At 41.9% G+C, this 16,426-nt stretch overlaps 2 protein-coding genes across 3 annotated transcripts in view; both read left to right on the top strand.

Moving 5' to 3' along the window:
- GNPAT (glyceronephosphate O-acyltransferase) overlaps positions 1–1,883 on the top strand; it is a 48,836-nt gene extending 46,953 nt beyond the window's left edge. Inside the window, exons 15-16 of the mRNA XM_065401173.1 lie at positions 1,037–1,098; positions 1,363–1,883. Of these exons, the coding sequence (XP_065257245.1) occupies positions 1,037–1,098; positions 1,363–1,406 (106 nt within the window). The 3' untranslated portion in view covers positions 1,407–1,883. The remainder of the gene's footprint in view (positions 1–1,036; positions 1,099–1,362) is intronic.
- A 1,752-nt stretch (positions 1,884–3,635) lies between these two features.
- On the top strand, positions 3,636–14,901 carry PDCD2 (programmed cell death 2). Of its 2 annotated transcripts, XM_065401700.1 has the most exons (7): positions 3,636–3,921; positions 4,321–4,567; positions 5,850–5,859; positions 8,630–8,780; positions 10,639–10,748; positions 11,962–12,078; positions 14,550–14,901. In XM_065401700.1, exons 1-7 carry the CDS (start codon positions 3,636–3,638, stop codon positions 14,709–14,711), a joined length of 1,083 nt encoding a protein of 360 aa, XP_065257772.1. In that variant the 3' UTR covers positions 14,712–14,901. The 2 variants fall into 2 exon arrangements, with proteins under 2 accessions (XP_065257772.1, XP_065257771.1); XM_065401699.1 differs by lacking the exon at positions 5,850–5,859 and having other exon boundaries at positions 4,321–4,563; positions 8,625–8,786; positions 10,633–10,748.
- The last annotated feature ends 1,525 nt before the right edge of the window (positions 14,902–16,426 follow it).

Here is a 16,426-nt window from a genome sequence, read left to right as displayed (position 1 = left end):
TTTGCAGTGAGCAGATTACCTGGCAAATTTAGCCCTTTTCCCTTTTATGAATAGTCTGTTAATAGACACATTTTTACAAACTTGCATACTAGTCACAGTTGACCAAATGATGTATCCAATTTATTGTGAATAATCGGTCTTTGTTCTGCGATCTTAGTTGTGTGCTATCTTAGTTCTTTGATTGGGTGACCTTCTAGCTCAAACACTCAGATTTCAATCAAGACTGCCAACAGACTACTGGTGGGAACGCTAGTGTAAAATAGGGATGCTTTCCTACATCACTGGGATGTTGAGGATGAATTAGTTAAGACTAGTAGAGCACTTTGAATACATCAGTGCGAGGTACTGTTGCTATTGTGGTATCAGCCTTTCCACAGCACCTAGCTGTGATGTTACAAAAATAGCAACAAAGAGTCCTGTGGCACCTTATAGACTAACAAATGTATTGGAGCATAAGCTTTCCTGGGTGAATACCCACTTTGTCAGACGCAAGACGTCTGACGAAGTGGGTATTCCCCCACGAAAGCTTATGCTCCAATACATTTGTTAGTCTATAAGGTGCCACAGGACTCTTTGTTGCTTTTTACAGATCCAGACTAACACGGCTACCCCTCTGATATGTTACAAAAATAAACTTTTATGAGGCACATCCTCAGCTGAGGTAAATTGGTGTAGCTCCATGGAAGTCAGTGGTGCTATGATGATTTACACTAGCTCAAGATCTAACTTGATTTCAGATGGGTAGTTAAAACTCATATAATAAAACAACAGGGGAAGGGAAATACAGGAGAAAAAATATGGTCTAGAAGCATACCTATCCCTCTGTAGTATGGCTTTTTCAAAGAGCATCTGTGATGTGTCAGCAGACCTTTTAGAGCTGATTATGTGGGTAAAATTGATGGAGGAAGAATAATGAAAATATTATTTGCTCCAGATAACTTGAAGTGTTATCCTTTTTTTAAATATTCATTTTCCCATCCCAAAAGAATAACGGCCTTATTACTGTTTTTTGTTGTTGGTTTTTTTCCTTATCTAGGACCAATGGATTTACTTACACTGTAAACAAAGAGGCACTCAATAAAACAGCAGAAATGTTTGGTAAGTGTATTTCTTATTGGTATACTAGTTAAACATGTATTTATGGGGAGACTTTCAAAGTCACAAAGAACAGTTACATACCTAATTCCCATTGAAAGTCACATTATGTCTGGTATCGCATTACAATATATGCAGTAAAAATACTAATGTGAGATCTGAATGAAAAATAAGCTGTTTTTAAAATGTTCTTGCTTGCATGATTAACTCCAGCTTTCATTGGACGTAGCCTTCTAATCAATGTATGTGCTTCTCTTTCATCCTTAGATTCTCGGATACCCATAAGGAAACTTGTGACTGCAAGACTTTAATATTAATTAAAAGGCTTTGAATTACTTGACTGTGTGCACTATAATCCGCAAAGAACACTGACAAGTACTCAACTGGAGTATGGCTAGGTACAGAAGTATACATCTTGCCTTTTCCATTTGGGAATTTTCATATGTATTATACTAGATGGCGGGCAAAGGTTGTTCAATTGGAATATTTTCATTACCAGTACTGAACTTTGTCAGTACTGATGCTTACTGTGTTCCTTTTTAAACTAAATTTAATCATCTTTTTGGATACATATTTAAGGGAAAAAATGCACAGAAACATCTACTTTAAATACTTTTTTAGTTTTGTTACAAGGAAATGTTTTGTTTCAAATAGGTTATTTCATCAATGTGAAACTATAATTGAGAACTAAAGACTTAACATTAAACATAATATTTAGACAAAAATGTTGCTGGTTGTCGTATCTATGTTATGGCCATTGTGCTCTTCTTTCATAGAATAAATGTCCTGTAACTGCCAAAATCCTGCTTCTCTCTTTATCACTTGTTTTATAACTTGATTTGTATTTATTTTTATGTGCAGCTGGGACTACCAAGTATTTAGCTTCTGCACAAAATCTGCCTTAGCATTTAAAACTGAGTTTAAAGCAGTTTGCACTGTTTTCAATTGTTAAAATATTGGTATCAATACTTATTCTGCGATGCCTTGTTGTTTCTTTGTGAATGAGGCTTTATAAATGCATTTTGTCAGTGTTACTGTTCTTCTCAACTACCGTGTGATCTGTGTGTATACTGTATAAATAGATATGTATATTCTGGTACCACCACCACCACCTGTTAAGGTGGCGTTTGTATCAGGGATGTGTCTTGCTGTCCCATGAAAATCTGCCTACATTTGGCTTAGTTTTAAGCTTTTGAAAAAAAAATCTGTTCATACGTGCTCAATACAGACTTGCTACAGTTTCTTTAAGTTCCCTAAACATTCTGGGCATGCTCCAGCCAGAGCTAATCAGAACTTCCCCTGCAGTTTTAGTTCTGGGCTGTTCTGGGCCACATTGGTTCTGGGTCTAGGCACCAGAACGGAAAGGATAGAGATTTCCTCTCCTTACTGGGCCTGGCAGTGTAAAGGAGGAAGGTGCCTTATTTGAATTCAGAGGGGACAAGAGGTGGACCAGGAGTAGGGGAGTAGATTGGGACAAAAAGCCTGGAATATAACCAAGATCCTGAGTCTGACCGTTCTTCTGCTGTCAGTAAATATCTGTGCAACTCACTGCTAAAGTGTCTCATCCCTCTCTAGGACTGGTCCACAGAGAGGATGACAATGCTCCTTTAGCTCAGTGGGTTCTAACCCAGCTGATGACCATTTGGGGTGTCAATATGATGATTGACTGATCAAATATATTTTTTTAAAACCCTAGGGAATTACCCCCACCCTCCCATGCCTACCCCTACCCCTGAACAGTAATGCTGCACAAACACTCAAATTAGGGGGGGGGGAAGGCACTAGCCACTTTAATTCTGGCATTTCCTAACTTGAGTGTTTAATTTTTGTGTGCGTAGTGAGTTTTACTATATCTCTGTATCTAAAATTTTCTCTGCTACAGGTGTTGTGTATCAGTTGACTGCTACCATTGAGTTAACTGCATGTCACTGGGGGAGTGGAGCTTGTAGTTTAAGAGGTTTTATTTAAATGAAGAGCATGGTACATGTAAAACTAATTGCATAAACATCCACGTATGTAGCAGGTAACTAACGTGTAAAAGGTGTAGGATGTGTACATGGAAGTTGCGATAGGACAGGGGTTCTAAACCTTTTTCTTTGAGGCCCCCTCAAATCAGCCCTCCTCTGCCAGGAGCTGGGTCTGGGGGCAACAGCAACAACCCCTCCCCCTTCCTGGGGCACAGCTTGCTTTAATGATGGCTTCCATGGGCTGGATTATGGGGAGAGGTGGCTCCGCGGTCGAGTCTGACACTGGAGCAAAGAAACAACACGCGCTTCCCCCGAGCCTGGGGAACGCGCTGCCGGACACGACGGAGCAAATCCGCCGCGGCCCGCGCTTCCGGAGCTTGACAGGGGCCCGTGCTAATTGCAACAGCGCGCAATTCCGGTATGGGAGCCGATCGGACGCGTTTCGCATCCTCACTTCCGGTATGGGAGCCGGTGGGACGCGTTTCAGCACCGCGCACTTCCGGTATAAGAGCCGGTCGGACAACTTTTGGCACCGCGCACTTCCGGTGCACGCGTGTTGTGGTGGCCGCGCGCATGGGGTCGCGCGTGGAGCTGGGGTTCGCGGAGGAGGCGGCCCCGTGGCGCCTGAGCAGCGCCCAGTTCCCCAGTAAGGTGGGGGGGCGGCCGGCGTGGCTGGGCGAGTCCGGGCTGCCGGGCCCCGCCGAGCTGCGCTGCGGACGGTGCGGGCGGCCCTGCGCCTTCCTGCTGCAGCTCTACGCGCCGCTCCCCGGCCGCCCCGACGCCTTCCACCGCGGCCTCTTCGTGTTCTGCTGCCGCGGGCCCGCCTGCCACCGGCCCGGGGCCCAGGGGCCGCTGCGAGGTGAGAGACCCGCCCCGTCCCGCTCCGCGCCACCACAGCCCCGGGCGGAGACCCCCGCCCGGCACCTGTGGGGGGGGGCTGCCCCTCCCCCCCACAGCCCCCTCCGCGCGGCACCCACGTTCCCTCCACGCGGGGCGCCAATTCTCCCCCTCCCCCCAGCGCTCCCTCCACAGATGATTCCCCCTTAGTGATGTGTAAACTCTTTGGGGTAACGTCTGTGCTGCCTTTGTACAGCGCCTAACACGGGGGGCCTGTCCCCTTGGTAGGTTTCCTAGGTGCTACCACCGTGCAAAAAAGAATAACCCAAACCATCACTCGTAGGACTTTTGGGAACTGCCCTATGTTGCTGCTCAATGGACAAATGGCGTTTGGTCCCTTCACTCCTGTGTTTCTTTCAAGTTTTTAGGAACCAGCTTCCGAGAAAGAATGACACCTATGCCTATGATCCACCACCTGAAACGGCCCCTCCTGAAGGGCATCCCCCTGTGGGCCTGCAGCTTCAATGTGGAGCTCATCTATGCAGAGTCTGTGGCTGTTTGGGGCCAAAGGCATGTTCCAAATGTCACAGGGCCCATTACTGTAGTAAAGATCATCAGACTGTAGATTGGAAATTGGGACACAAACTATCTTGTGCGCAGTCAGGTGAGTTACATGGAATTTAAAATAAACCTGGGAAGATTCTGTCTGGAAGATAAAGCAATGCTGCTGCTGCTTGTTTTCTTTTTTCGCCTTTTATATTTTACGGAGAACTTCTTAAAATGTAGTGCAGTATGGAACAGAAGTATGATGCAAGTCCAACAAGAGTTACTTACATTCTTAATAATCTAGCAGGGGAAGAGTCAACCATTATTCTTGTTCCTTTTGCTAGAGATGGTACATTGCACAGGAGTAATAACACTAATCTGTATTTCCTTCTAAATTGACTAGAAGATCATGTCCACATCTTTATTATGTCATAAAACTCCGTAAACAATTATGAAAAATCAAAGGCTGTATTGTTTTAGTATAAAGGGAATACTAAGTTTTGATTCTATTTGTAGGACAAATTCAATGATAATGGGGTGTCTGTGGCTTCAACATATTTCATGGTTAAAACACAAGGGTTAAGTTCCTTCTGCAGTCCAAAATTGAACTGCATTCACCATGTTGGGAAGTGATTGTTAATGTAAGAGATGAGTCATTAGGTGAACTTACCTCATATAAAATGGTAAGGGTCTAAGTGTATTTAATGAATCATGTCTATACATATATATCACACAGTAGTTAGTAATCTATATAAGCAAGTGCATAATCAGTATGAATATAGGCCTGGTTTAGTTTGGTTCATTAGACCTTGGAATAACCCTTTTTGGGGAAAGGAATGCAAAACAATGTTTTTGGCTTACTAAATATCCTGTTGTTTCACTTCTTGAAATGTTCCTGATATTTGAGTACAGAACAAGGATGAAGTAACAATGCGGGGGTCACAATTTCCCCCGCCAAATATAATCAGGATAAACAACGAAGTCCCTGTTAAATATTAAGATTGTTTTGTTGCTAATAAGTAGATAAACTCATTATATAACCTAGTGTGTAGTGCGTAATCTTATATTTGGTCATAGATATTGTTAATCATTATTATGTAGTGATTTGAAGAAGGGTGCTGATAGAAAGTAGGGTGGCATGGGTATAAAAATGTGTATGCAGACTGAAGTCTTTGCCTTTCACAACCTTGTCTGTATATACTCAGCCAAGTCACTGGCCACATGTACCTCAGCAGATCACTAGGATATGGCACTTTGTATCCATGCTGAAATAAACCTGTTCCTTAGATCTGAACTCTGGAGTTAACAGTGGTTTTGTCTGCTACAGCCGACAATGGCTGCCTGCTTTGCAAGGTGACCTGTGGGCATGGTTGGTGGTCCAGAAAACATCCTTGCAGTTATAAGCATTTGTAATGTGGAAAGGGAGCTTTGTGAAACCTGGGTGTAACAATAGAGCATGGCTTATCTGAGATCTGAATTGGTTCATTTAATTGTAATAAATGATTTAGAGTATGACAAGATGATAAACAACAACACTGCAAACAAAGACAAACGAATTCAGCTAAAGATTTTTTTTTTTTTAATTGCTTGGCCTTGCGTAAATTGTATTTGTTAAAGAAAATATGCAAAATAGTAATAATACTGGTACTGCAACCAAAATAATCTAGAACTGTTCAAGAAGTCAGTATTATTGTTGCAGAAGTAACAAAAACTAAACTTTTTTCAACTCGTCAAAATGTCTTGGTTGGTGGTTTAATGACTTGCAGAGGAAAGAAAATAAGTCTGCCTTGTGCTGCTTTATGGCTTATAAAGAAGGCATGAATAGAATCCTAGAAATGTAGGGCTGAAAGGAAACTCGACAGGGCAAGTCCAGCCCCCTGTGCTGAGGCAGGACCAAGTAATCCTAGACTAGGGTTACCCTATTTCAACAATCAAAAAAGAGGGGGGGGAAGCCCTGCCTCCCCCCCGTCCCTAACTGCCCCTCAGGACCCCACCCCCTACCTAAGCCTCCCTGCTCCTTGTCCCCTGACTGTCCCCTCCTGAGACCCCCCCCAATTGCCCCCCTAGGACCCTACCTGTCCCCTGGCTGCCCCAATCCTTATTCACACCCCCGCCTCCAGACAGACCCCCGGGACTCCCACACCCCATCCAACCACTCCCCGCCCCCTGACAGAACCCCCAGAACTCCAGACCCATCCAACCCTCTCCCTGACTGCCCCCCGGGACTCCCCTTACCATGCCCATACCAGTCAGACGCTGGCTCCACATGGAGGCAAAACACTGCTGGGCTGCACAGCCCCTCCCCTGCAGAGTGCTGGGGGGGAGAGCTGGGGAGGGGCTCTGGCTGCTGGAGGCCAATGGGAGCGGCTCAATCAGGCCCAGGCACCCAATCAGCTGTGTTGCACTCTGCATTGGGGGGGGGGAAATCCCAGACCTTTTAAACTTATTACCAATTCCTCCCAGATGGCTATTTAAAGACGAAAAAGCCGGACATGTCCGTGAAATACAGACGGATGGTAACCCTATCCTAGACTATCCCTGATACGCGTTTGTTCAACATGTTCTTAAAAACCTCCAATGATGGGGATTCCACAGCCTATTCCAGAGCTTAACTAACCTTATAGTTAGAAAGCTTTTCCTAACATCTAACCTAAATCTCCCTTGCTGCAGATTGTTTTTCCAGAAGTTCTTCTATTGCTAGATTTACACTTCAGAAATTAAGATCTTGTCTACTTTGCCTCTCCTGAAAATTAGTGAATTTATGTAATCAGAAAAGCAACTGTGGAAGAGTGGCTTCTTTTATTGAGTTTAAAAATATATTTAACTCACTCAGATACTTGGGAGAAAAGATTTTTTCAGTTAAAGATTCAACACCATCATCTTTCAACTAAAGGCTACAAAGTCCCAATCCATATCCAGAATTTTTTAGTGAAAACAGGGATTGCAAGTTTTTTTTGATATTCCTGATACACCTCTACCCCAATATAACGCGACCTGATATAACACGAATTCAGATATAACGCAGTAAAGCAGGGCTCCGGGGGGGGGGGGGGCGCTGCATGCTCCGGCGGATCAAAGGAAGTTCAATATAACGTGGTTTCACCTATAACGCGGTAAGATTTTTTGGCTCCCGAGGACAGCATTATATCGGGGTAGAGGTGTATTTCTAAAGCAAAAAACAAGCAAAAAACCTCCAGTCTCAATCACAGCTTTCTGGCCTACATATGTCATAAATAACAAAATAGCCATAAACCTTTGTTTCCCTTTGCTGGTCATTTTTAAGGTGTTTTAATTATGAAGTGTAAAGGAACATCTAAAGTTGATTCTTAAAGGGATACAGTCAAGGTTAGTAGACAGAAAATGTGCTAGCAGGTATTGGTGCACTTGGTACATTTTCTTTTGTACTCTACCCCTACTTGTATGCTTTTCTCGTAAGTTTTTGTTTGCGGGTAAAGTGACACAAGAACTGAATGCTGCAGAGAGTAGATTTCTTGTATATTTCATATCATTTTTATTGAAAATGTTCTTTCATCTTCTCATCAGATACTGTGATCCTCTTACAGTTATGTGGGCTCTGGTGCACACAGTGGTATGCCTACATTTTTTCCTGTTTCCTACTCACAACAAATAGGCATTTAGTGGAGAAGTATTAGGTGTTGTGTGCTTGATTCATGTGAGTACACCAGTCAGAAAGAAGGCTTTTAATTTTACAGATCTCTGCAATGTGTTATCTGTTTTTAATAAATCTACTTCTGTTCTCTTAGCCCAGATAACTGATATTTTAAAAAATAAACTACTAGAACAAGTCACTGTAAAGTGAGAGAATGTTTTCATACGTTGACCACTAAGACGACTTACTTAGGCAAACATGTCTGTGTTGACTCTGTTTTGTGTTCCAGTCCATCATACCCCCAATTTGTCTGTTCATCTACCTATTGCATCTTGTCATTACTCCTGATCAGTGATTTCATTTGGGGGGACTGTTCTTGTTTTACTCATTTGTGCAGTGCCTAGCACTGTGGGGCCTCAATCCTGATTGGAGCCTCAAGACACTACCACTATATAAATAATCATATTTGCCTTGGCAACCTTAACAGTGCAATTTTAAGCAGGAGAGAACACGAAGTATAGCATCAAGCAGTGAAATGATAAAAACAGTAGTTCTCTTGTGTGTTGCAGCTCAGCTGGACACTGCAATTCCAGATCACAAGTTCCTTTTTCCAGAGTATGAAATTGTAATAGAACCTGAGGAAATGGAAACGCCTGGTGACAGTCAAACAGATGCAGATACACAAAAGAACTTGGAGAAACATGACGAACTGGAGGCTGCAGGCAGTGCAAGTAAGAAATAAAATGGGCTTCCGAGAGAGTTTTCTATATGCATTGTATGTTACTTCACAAATTGAAATATTCATTGATTTTAATTCAAATGTTAACTATAAACTACATATTACAAAGGATTAGTCTACAAATCATTGTTGAAGAAAATGGAAAAAACCCATTGTAGCTATTGCTTCTGTTAACTACAGTTCATCACCATGTGCATGTGCTTTATGATGCGTGTAAACGTATATATGATTCATTTAAATTACCATTTTTAAATTTTATTGAAAGCATGCTAATGAGGTAACTAGTGACTAGATTCATAGCACTGTGCCAGTGTTCTGGTTTGGTAGGGGAATTTCTTGAAGACTTCTCTTAGTCTCTAGGTTTACTTTTGGAGACAACTTGTAGTTAGTAGCTTTTAAAATTCTCACCCAGCTGTACCTAAAATCCGGCCTGTGCTAGAAGAAAGCTGTTTTGAAAATGGGTTTGGTAACTCTCCATATACTCCTGGGAGAATTAATGTTCTGCGCAGAATTTCCTCTCTTCTCCCTCCTCCCCCCCACGGAAGTGGGCTGCAGAGCTGCTGGCCATCACTAGGGGTCGCTGGATTCATCAGAGGCCAGCTCACAAATAGAAGACACTGTGGTGTGGGGGAGAAGGGGACAAAGCTGGAGGGTTCTGGACAGCTACAGTTCCCCACATGCGCTAAAGGAAGGAGGAGGCATGCAGGAAACTCCACACGAGCCCAGGATCAGGCTGTTTCTCCCTCTAGATCCCTGGGCTCTGGGAGGGTAGGGGTACATCTGAGTGTCTGGGCTGCAGGGCACCCTGCAACTAGGCTCTGGGCCCTAGGGGGGGGTGCGAGTGGCTGGGCTGTGGCTGGGCTCTAGGGGAGGAGGTAGTGCAAGTATCTGGGCTGGGAGGCACCTTGTGGCTGGGCTCTGGGGGTTAGGAGGCAGAGAAACAGGAACTGTGTTGTCGTAGGGGTTTCTTTAACTCTCTACTCCTGGGGGCGGGGAGGTTGTCTGTATTGTTACAGACATAGTTGCTGACAAGTATTTTGAAATAAATTTCTAAAATAATTGAAACTGGTGTGATTATATAGTGTTAAATTAGCAAATAAAATTTGCAGAATTTTAAAACATAGTGCAGAATTTTTAATTTGTTGGTGCAGAATTCCCCCAGGAGTATCCTTAACTCTGAATGAAAAACAGGAAATCCTAGATCCTTTACGTGAAGGGTGAGTGAATCATGTGAAACTATACCCACTTAACTGGACTTGAATTCAGATATAGCATGGTTTGAAGTTTGTGATGAGACAAAATGCTGCCTATTTTTAAACTTGTAATTTAACATTGTCTAAAACTTTGTGGGTGGGGCTTAGTAAAGATACAGAATGGTACAACCACACTGAGCATGAGTGATGAGCATTGTATAAGGGACGCGAACACATAGGTCTTTGCAATTGTTAAACTTTTGAAGTTGTCAATTTACTGACTCCCACATGTGCATACTTCATTGGTTTTTTTTAGTGTCAAATTCAGAAAGTACATCAGTTTTGTGCGCCATGTTTCAGACACACACTTTCCTAGATGAATTCTGCCTGTCTTCCTTGCATACTTCTCTCTAATGCTCTAATATTTAAATGTATGCCTAAAATAGTACAGAACTAATGGGTCACACAACTGGCTAAATCTGTTGACCCTCCAAACAGGCTGAAGCTTGTCTCTGATGTTGCAGTTTGCTTTCCTGAACTGGATGCTTGAACTGATTTTAGAGGACGGTAGAGACACAAATATTATATTGTAAGCTTTAACTTTGGCCATACTATGTCACCCTGTGTTGCCTTTTTTCCCCTTAGGTGAAGTTTTTGAGTCACTAGATGAGGAGGTATTGGAGGCAATGGCAAAACATGAGACTCGAGAAGACAAGATTTTCCAAAAGTTTAAAAATCGAATAGCTGCAGAGCCAGAACAGGTAAAAGGAAAAGTATCTTTTAAAATACTAATCACCTAATGGTCAAAAGGTGGATGCCTGCTTTATTTTTGGAGCATATATTGCAGCCTTGATGCTTACATAGCATCCTGATTGTGTTTCTATCAATTGTGCCTCTTTAGCACAAATACCTTCAATAGCTGAGGTCAAAGATGGAGAGAAGTTTCACTAGATCATCCAGTCCACATGCCCACCAACATAGAATAAAAGTCCCCAGATACAAGACCTACCTGATATTATCGCAAGGTGTCAGCCTCTGTTGTACTTAGACCAGCTTTGTTAAAGCTTGACAAATTAAGATACTCGTCTAGGGCTTCGAAAAATCTACTTACCTTAGGTAAGTAGAAATTTAGCTAAGGTGGGAGGGTTGAGTGGAGCTGGGAGCTACAGGGAGAGGGGGATCTGCTGCCCTTCTGTGGAAAGGGAGAAAGCAAGCAGAGTAGCATCATCTCTCTTTTTCCCCATCCCCTACAGGTTCCCTTCCTGTTTTTCTTTTTTCCTTCTAACCTGTGTCCAAGTTGCAAGGTGAAACTCTATCACTATCACTCAAGCATGAGAGTCGGGGGGGGGGGGGGGGGTCTTGTTGTTAAAGAGACAGAACTGTGAATTGGGAGACCTGGGTTCTGATCTGGTACACCTTTACCCCGATATAATGCGTCCCGATATAACACGGATTCGGGGCGGGGCTGCGTGCTCTGGCAGATCAAAGCAAGTTCGATATAATGCGGTTTCACCTATAATGCGGTAAGATTTTTTTGGCTCCTGAGGACAGCGTTATATCGGGGTAGAGGTGTACCTGCTACAGATTTCCTTTGTTATCTTGGATGAATCAGTCTACTTCCCCTACTCCCAAACAGAAGCTTTGAGTCTAAAATTGTTGTTATAGGGCTTTGAGATTATCTGTTATGGAAATGCAAAGTATTACTGTTTGTTGCTGGACCAATGCTACAGGGCTTGGGGAAATTCTTGCATTTTGTTTCCTGAAGCAGTCAAACCATATAAAAGTCTTTTCTTGTTTGTTTTATTTAAGAAAACCTATACCCAATTACAATGGACTTTGCTAACAAGTTTTAGTGGGGGAGGGGGGGGGAAATAACCTTGATCAATGTCTATTTAAACATAGCTATCTGTGATTGGTTATTAATTATACAACTGAAAAGACTGTCAGTTACTTAATACTTCTGTTCAATTTCAGATTCTCAGATACTGTCGAGGAGGAGAAGGTCCCATATGGATCTCAGGTGAAAACATTCCTCAGATGAAAGATATTCCAAATTGTTCATGTGGTGCCCAAAGGATGTTTGAATTCCAAGTAAGTGAATTGGTCCAAGGATATATTTTTGGTGTATGATTAAAAACCTATTTTAAGTCTGAAATAGTAGTGTTAGCCGATGGCTAGAGCGAAAGGAGTTATATTTGAATTCACAGAATAGCTGTGCTAAAGTGTAGAAGCCTCAATTACTAGTGTAACAGTCCTTATGAGATTTTTATCATGCAGTAAATAGCACTTTTTTCCTCCTGATCTGTTTGTAGCCAACAAAATAGTACACTTTTTCTATCCAGTTGAGGGTCATATGAATGTCTTCTAAAGGTGGAATTCTATGGAAAAAAGTAATGGGTGAAGGGGGATTCTTTCACAATTGTTTGACACTACTGCATGGTTTAAAGAGAAAAATGTTCTAATGTGGACTGCCAGACTTTCAGTTCCAGACGCCCTCACCATGAAGTTCAAACAGCTCATGCTCCCCCAACCTTCCTTGTGGAAGAGGGGAGAGTTTGTGTGAGGGAGTGTTCTGCCACATTGCTGACAGTAGAAAAAACGAACTGAGGGAAAGGGGAATCTGGTGTTAGGTTTCATTGTAGCTGATGTGCCCAGTCACCTGTTGGGGAAAACCTCTTCCTGTCAGTTACTACTAAGTGCTGCCTCTACATGCAGATTCGGTGTGGTGGGAATATGGTTCCTGTTTGCAGTAGAACCCAAATGTGAGGGAATGCTGGAATGAAAAACAAATTCTTTCCTGGTACTGAAATACACAATGTTATTCACTGAGTATAACTGGTTTTTATCAAAATCTTTAATGTACAAGATAAGAAGCTTGACATTCCATTTAAAACAGTGTCACTTGGTAAACATTCTGAAGAAATAAGTGAATGCTTGGCTGCAGGATGGAAGTGGAAAGTCCTTTCATTTCACAAGCTCATGTCATTACATTAATTCTATCTATATTATACTTTGTCTTGCTACAGTACCTTAGGACTTGTCTACACAGGAAAGTTTTACCACTTAAACTGGTATAATTATATAGTAGATTCCACTTAAAAGCAATCCTGATATTAGCAGCTCCCAGTTAGTGGCAACATATTGCTGGGAATCAATCCCTTTCCATTAGTATCAATGTTAATGAAATTATTAGCAATGGCAGGCTGCTTGTTTGCAACTTTTTTTTTTTTTTTTGAGGAAGGCCCCACCTGCAGGCAGCTTTGTGAGCCTGCAGCTGGGACAGGCCACCTTTGGGAGTCCCGCAAGCCTACCTGTGGCTGGTGCTAGCCTGTCCTAGTGTTTCCTTGGGGGGCTGCAGCCTGGCATACCTGCCTTCACATACACATGGAGATAAGGGGGTGTGGGCAGAGCAGTAGCTGGAGGAGAGTTTACAGCCTGCATTCTGGAGCTGCCTGGTACCTCTCACTGCCCTCTTTGGGCTGTGCTCTGCAGGGGGCTGTGCATAAGGAAATGCTGAACTGCAACCCGTAGAGAGCCCAGGGAAAGATACTGTTCAGCTCCATGAGTCTGAAGGCCCGCCCTGATGTTTGGGCTGCAGCCTCGCTTTCCTGAGGAAGGTTTACAGGCAGAGAAGGCATGTCCCGGCACTTCCTTCCCTGCCTCCCAAACCTTCCTTTTGCTTAGCAAATGTTTGCTGGCAATAGAGGGGTTGCTCACAAGCAGAAACTACTGTACATGTATACCTTCCTGTGTGGACATGCTTATTTTGGTATGAGAGTGGCTTTATTTGGTTTAGTTTAAATCCCTTCCAAACTAAAAAAAAAAAAAAAAAGTAACACTTTTGGAAGAACCAAAATGGATTTTTTTTTTTTTTTGAACATTTCCAGTCTCAGCTCTGCTGCAGCCTGCCTGGTGAGGTGCCATGTGGGAAACTCTGGCTCCTAAGCAAGCAGAGTACCCTGCCTGACTTCCATCAAAAGTTTTGACCAAATCAGAACATTGCAGTTGACTGTTTTGATTATTGAATCAGCATTTTCCAACAAAATAATATCTTTGGAAAATTTAATCTGCTCTAATTATAAAATATTAATGGATGTTCTAGTTAATTAGGTCTCCTTGCATATCTGTAATAGCTTGAGCATGGTTTTTCCATCCTCAGACTAAAAGGTGGCACTCTTGCACCAGAGATCATTCAAAGATGGGAAATCTATTAATCACAGAAATGTAGGGCTGGAAGGAACTTTAAGAGGTCATCCCTCCACCCACCCCCCTCCTGCTCAGTCAGGATTAAAGGATTAAGTATATCTAGACCATCCCTGAGAGATGTGTGTTGACATGTAGGAGTGGAGGCCTTGTGAAACACATGAAAGATAACCAGTAGCACAAGAGAACAGCCCAGGTTAGCAAATGTAAAGAAATTTTGATTTAAAATTCATTTATACTTTTACTGGAGGTCACATTTCAAACCGTGCATCAACCACTGTATCTCTTCTCCCACTCCAAAACAAAACAGCCAGAGCCATGTTCTTGACCTGTCTTACAAATCATGTCTTGTTCCTAAGGTTATGCCACAACTCCTGAACCACCTGAAGGTTGATAGCCTAGGAGAAAGTATTGACTGGGGAACGCTGGTAGTCTACACATGTGCTGAAAACTGTAACCAAGCAAATGGATATATGGAGGAGTTCATCTGGAAGCAGGACATTACTGCAGACTCTACTTAACTACTAGAAATTTATTTTTAGTTTCTGTAAAGAAATGAATTGAGTTTATACACATGTACTGAAGTGTTACACATTGCACAAAGGAAAAAAGGTAAATGAACTATTTCATACTGAGGAACTAGCCCAGAGTTGTATCACCTTTAATGTGTATATTGTAATTAAACTATAGCTAAGTCATTAAAACAAACAGTTGAAATTTTGTGTGTGTATGTCACCAGTACACATGAGCTTGAGCATTTAAGTTTTCCTACCCATTGCTTTTACTTCATTGTGGATAGTGAAACCAAATGGTTGAAAGGTTCACTTTCTTGTGCAGTGACAATGCAATTGTTTCTTAGCATTTTTTTAAAAAAAGCAATCTTTAGTTTCACTCAAACACTTCTAGTGCTCCTAGATTCAGTAAATTGTCTTTTATAGTCAATTGTAGGCTTGTTCAGACATTGTTTCCTTTAAATCAGTGATGTCTCAGCATTTTCTTAACAATGGAGATAAGCAGAGTGTGATTGGGATCTGAAACCGAATCACTTACTGCATGATTTACTTGGTAAACTGCCAGTTAATGTACTTTATCACTCAGTGTTTGACAGTGTACATTTACTTTATATAATTGCCTATGGAGTGAGAAATGAGGCCAAGAAACAACAGTAATAATGTTTTGCAGTTACTGCTGCAGGGGCTAGAGTCCAGCTGGTTGAACAGTGGTGTGGAAATCTTACTCTAATCCTGGCTCTATTCTATTGTATGAGGGAAACTTAGTCCCTGCCCAAAGGTTACATTCTGTGCATAGCATTGTGGAAGTGGGGCTCTTACTTACGATATAAATTAAATGACATGTTTGTACAGTATTTCAAAAATATTTAATAATGTGGCTTCCAACTCTGTAAAGTGCTATCACTAAGTTAGTGTTTTAGCTTTGGCAGTTAGATTTCTCTTTGCCTATTTTTACATCAAATCCAGAAAAATTCCATTACTGTGAAGACACTCTGCAGCAGTAGCTTAATTATTGAATTTGCTGTCAAAGTAAATTGAAAAATTACCCCACCTGTTACAGTGGCTTTAAAAAGATTATCTGCATTTCTAGTTTTTTTTTGAGAGAGAGAGAGCGCACTTAAGGGTGTGATGCAAATGTAGTTTCTCCACTATCTTAAGAGAAACTACATTCACAGCAATGTTTTTCTGAGGCAAAAATAGTTTTCCCCCATTCAAGTGTGTGTTTAATTGGTTATTTAAAAGAAACTGAATCCCAACTCTACCACATCTGGCATATGTTAGTTCAGAACAACTTTCCCTCCACAGTACCTTGGCTCATAGATACCTCTTGTGTATATGGGTGCTGACAGTTTCATATCTACTTCTGTCTTGTGCACAATCCTGTCCTACCCCCAGCTTTATTTAGAAGAGCTTGATCTGTGCCATATGGGATTGTACTTTTATAATCCTCTTCAAGTTAGAGATTAATTTCATGATAGCATAAAACACTCCATGTATATTATACAAACTTTTTCTAGACACCAGAATTGAACATAAGACCAGATTGAACAGGGTAAGATTTGGTCAGTTACTTTACAACATACTGGTGTTTAGAAACTTCAAAGTTCTGGTACAATTTCACCATCAACCTTGCAATCCTACCAAAGCTGACATCTATTAGGCAATTTTCATAAAATTAATCTTCCTGACTGATTTTGCCAAGTTCAAACATATTTAGAGATTCC

Source organism: Emys orbicularis, chromosome 3, assembly GCF_028017835.1.
Source record: "Emys orbicularis isolate rEmyOrb1 chromosome 3, rEmyOrb1.hap1, whole genome shotgun sequence".
Classification (NCBI taxonomy): domain Eukaryota; kingdom Metazoa; phylum Chordata; order Testudines; family Emydidae; genus Emys; species Emys orbicularis.
Note: the sequence above shows the minus strand (reverse complement) of the source record. Positions and strands in the feature narration are given on the sequence as shown.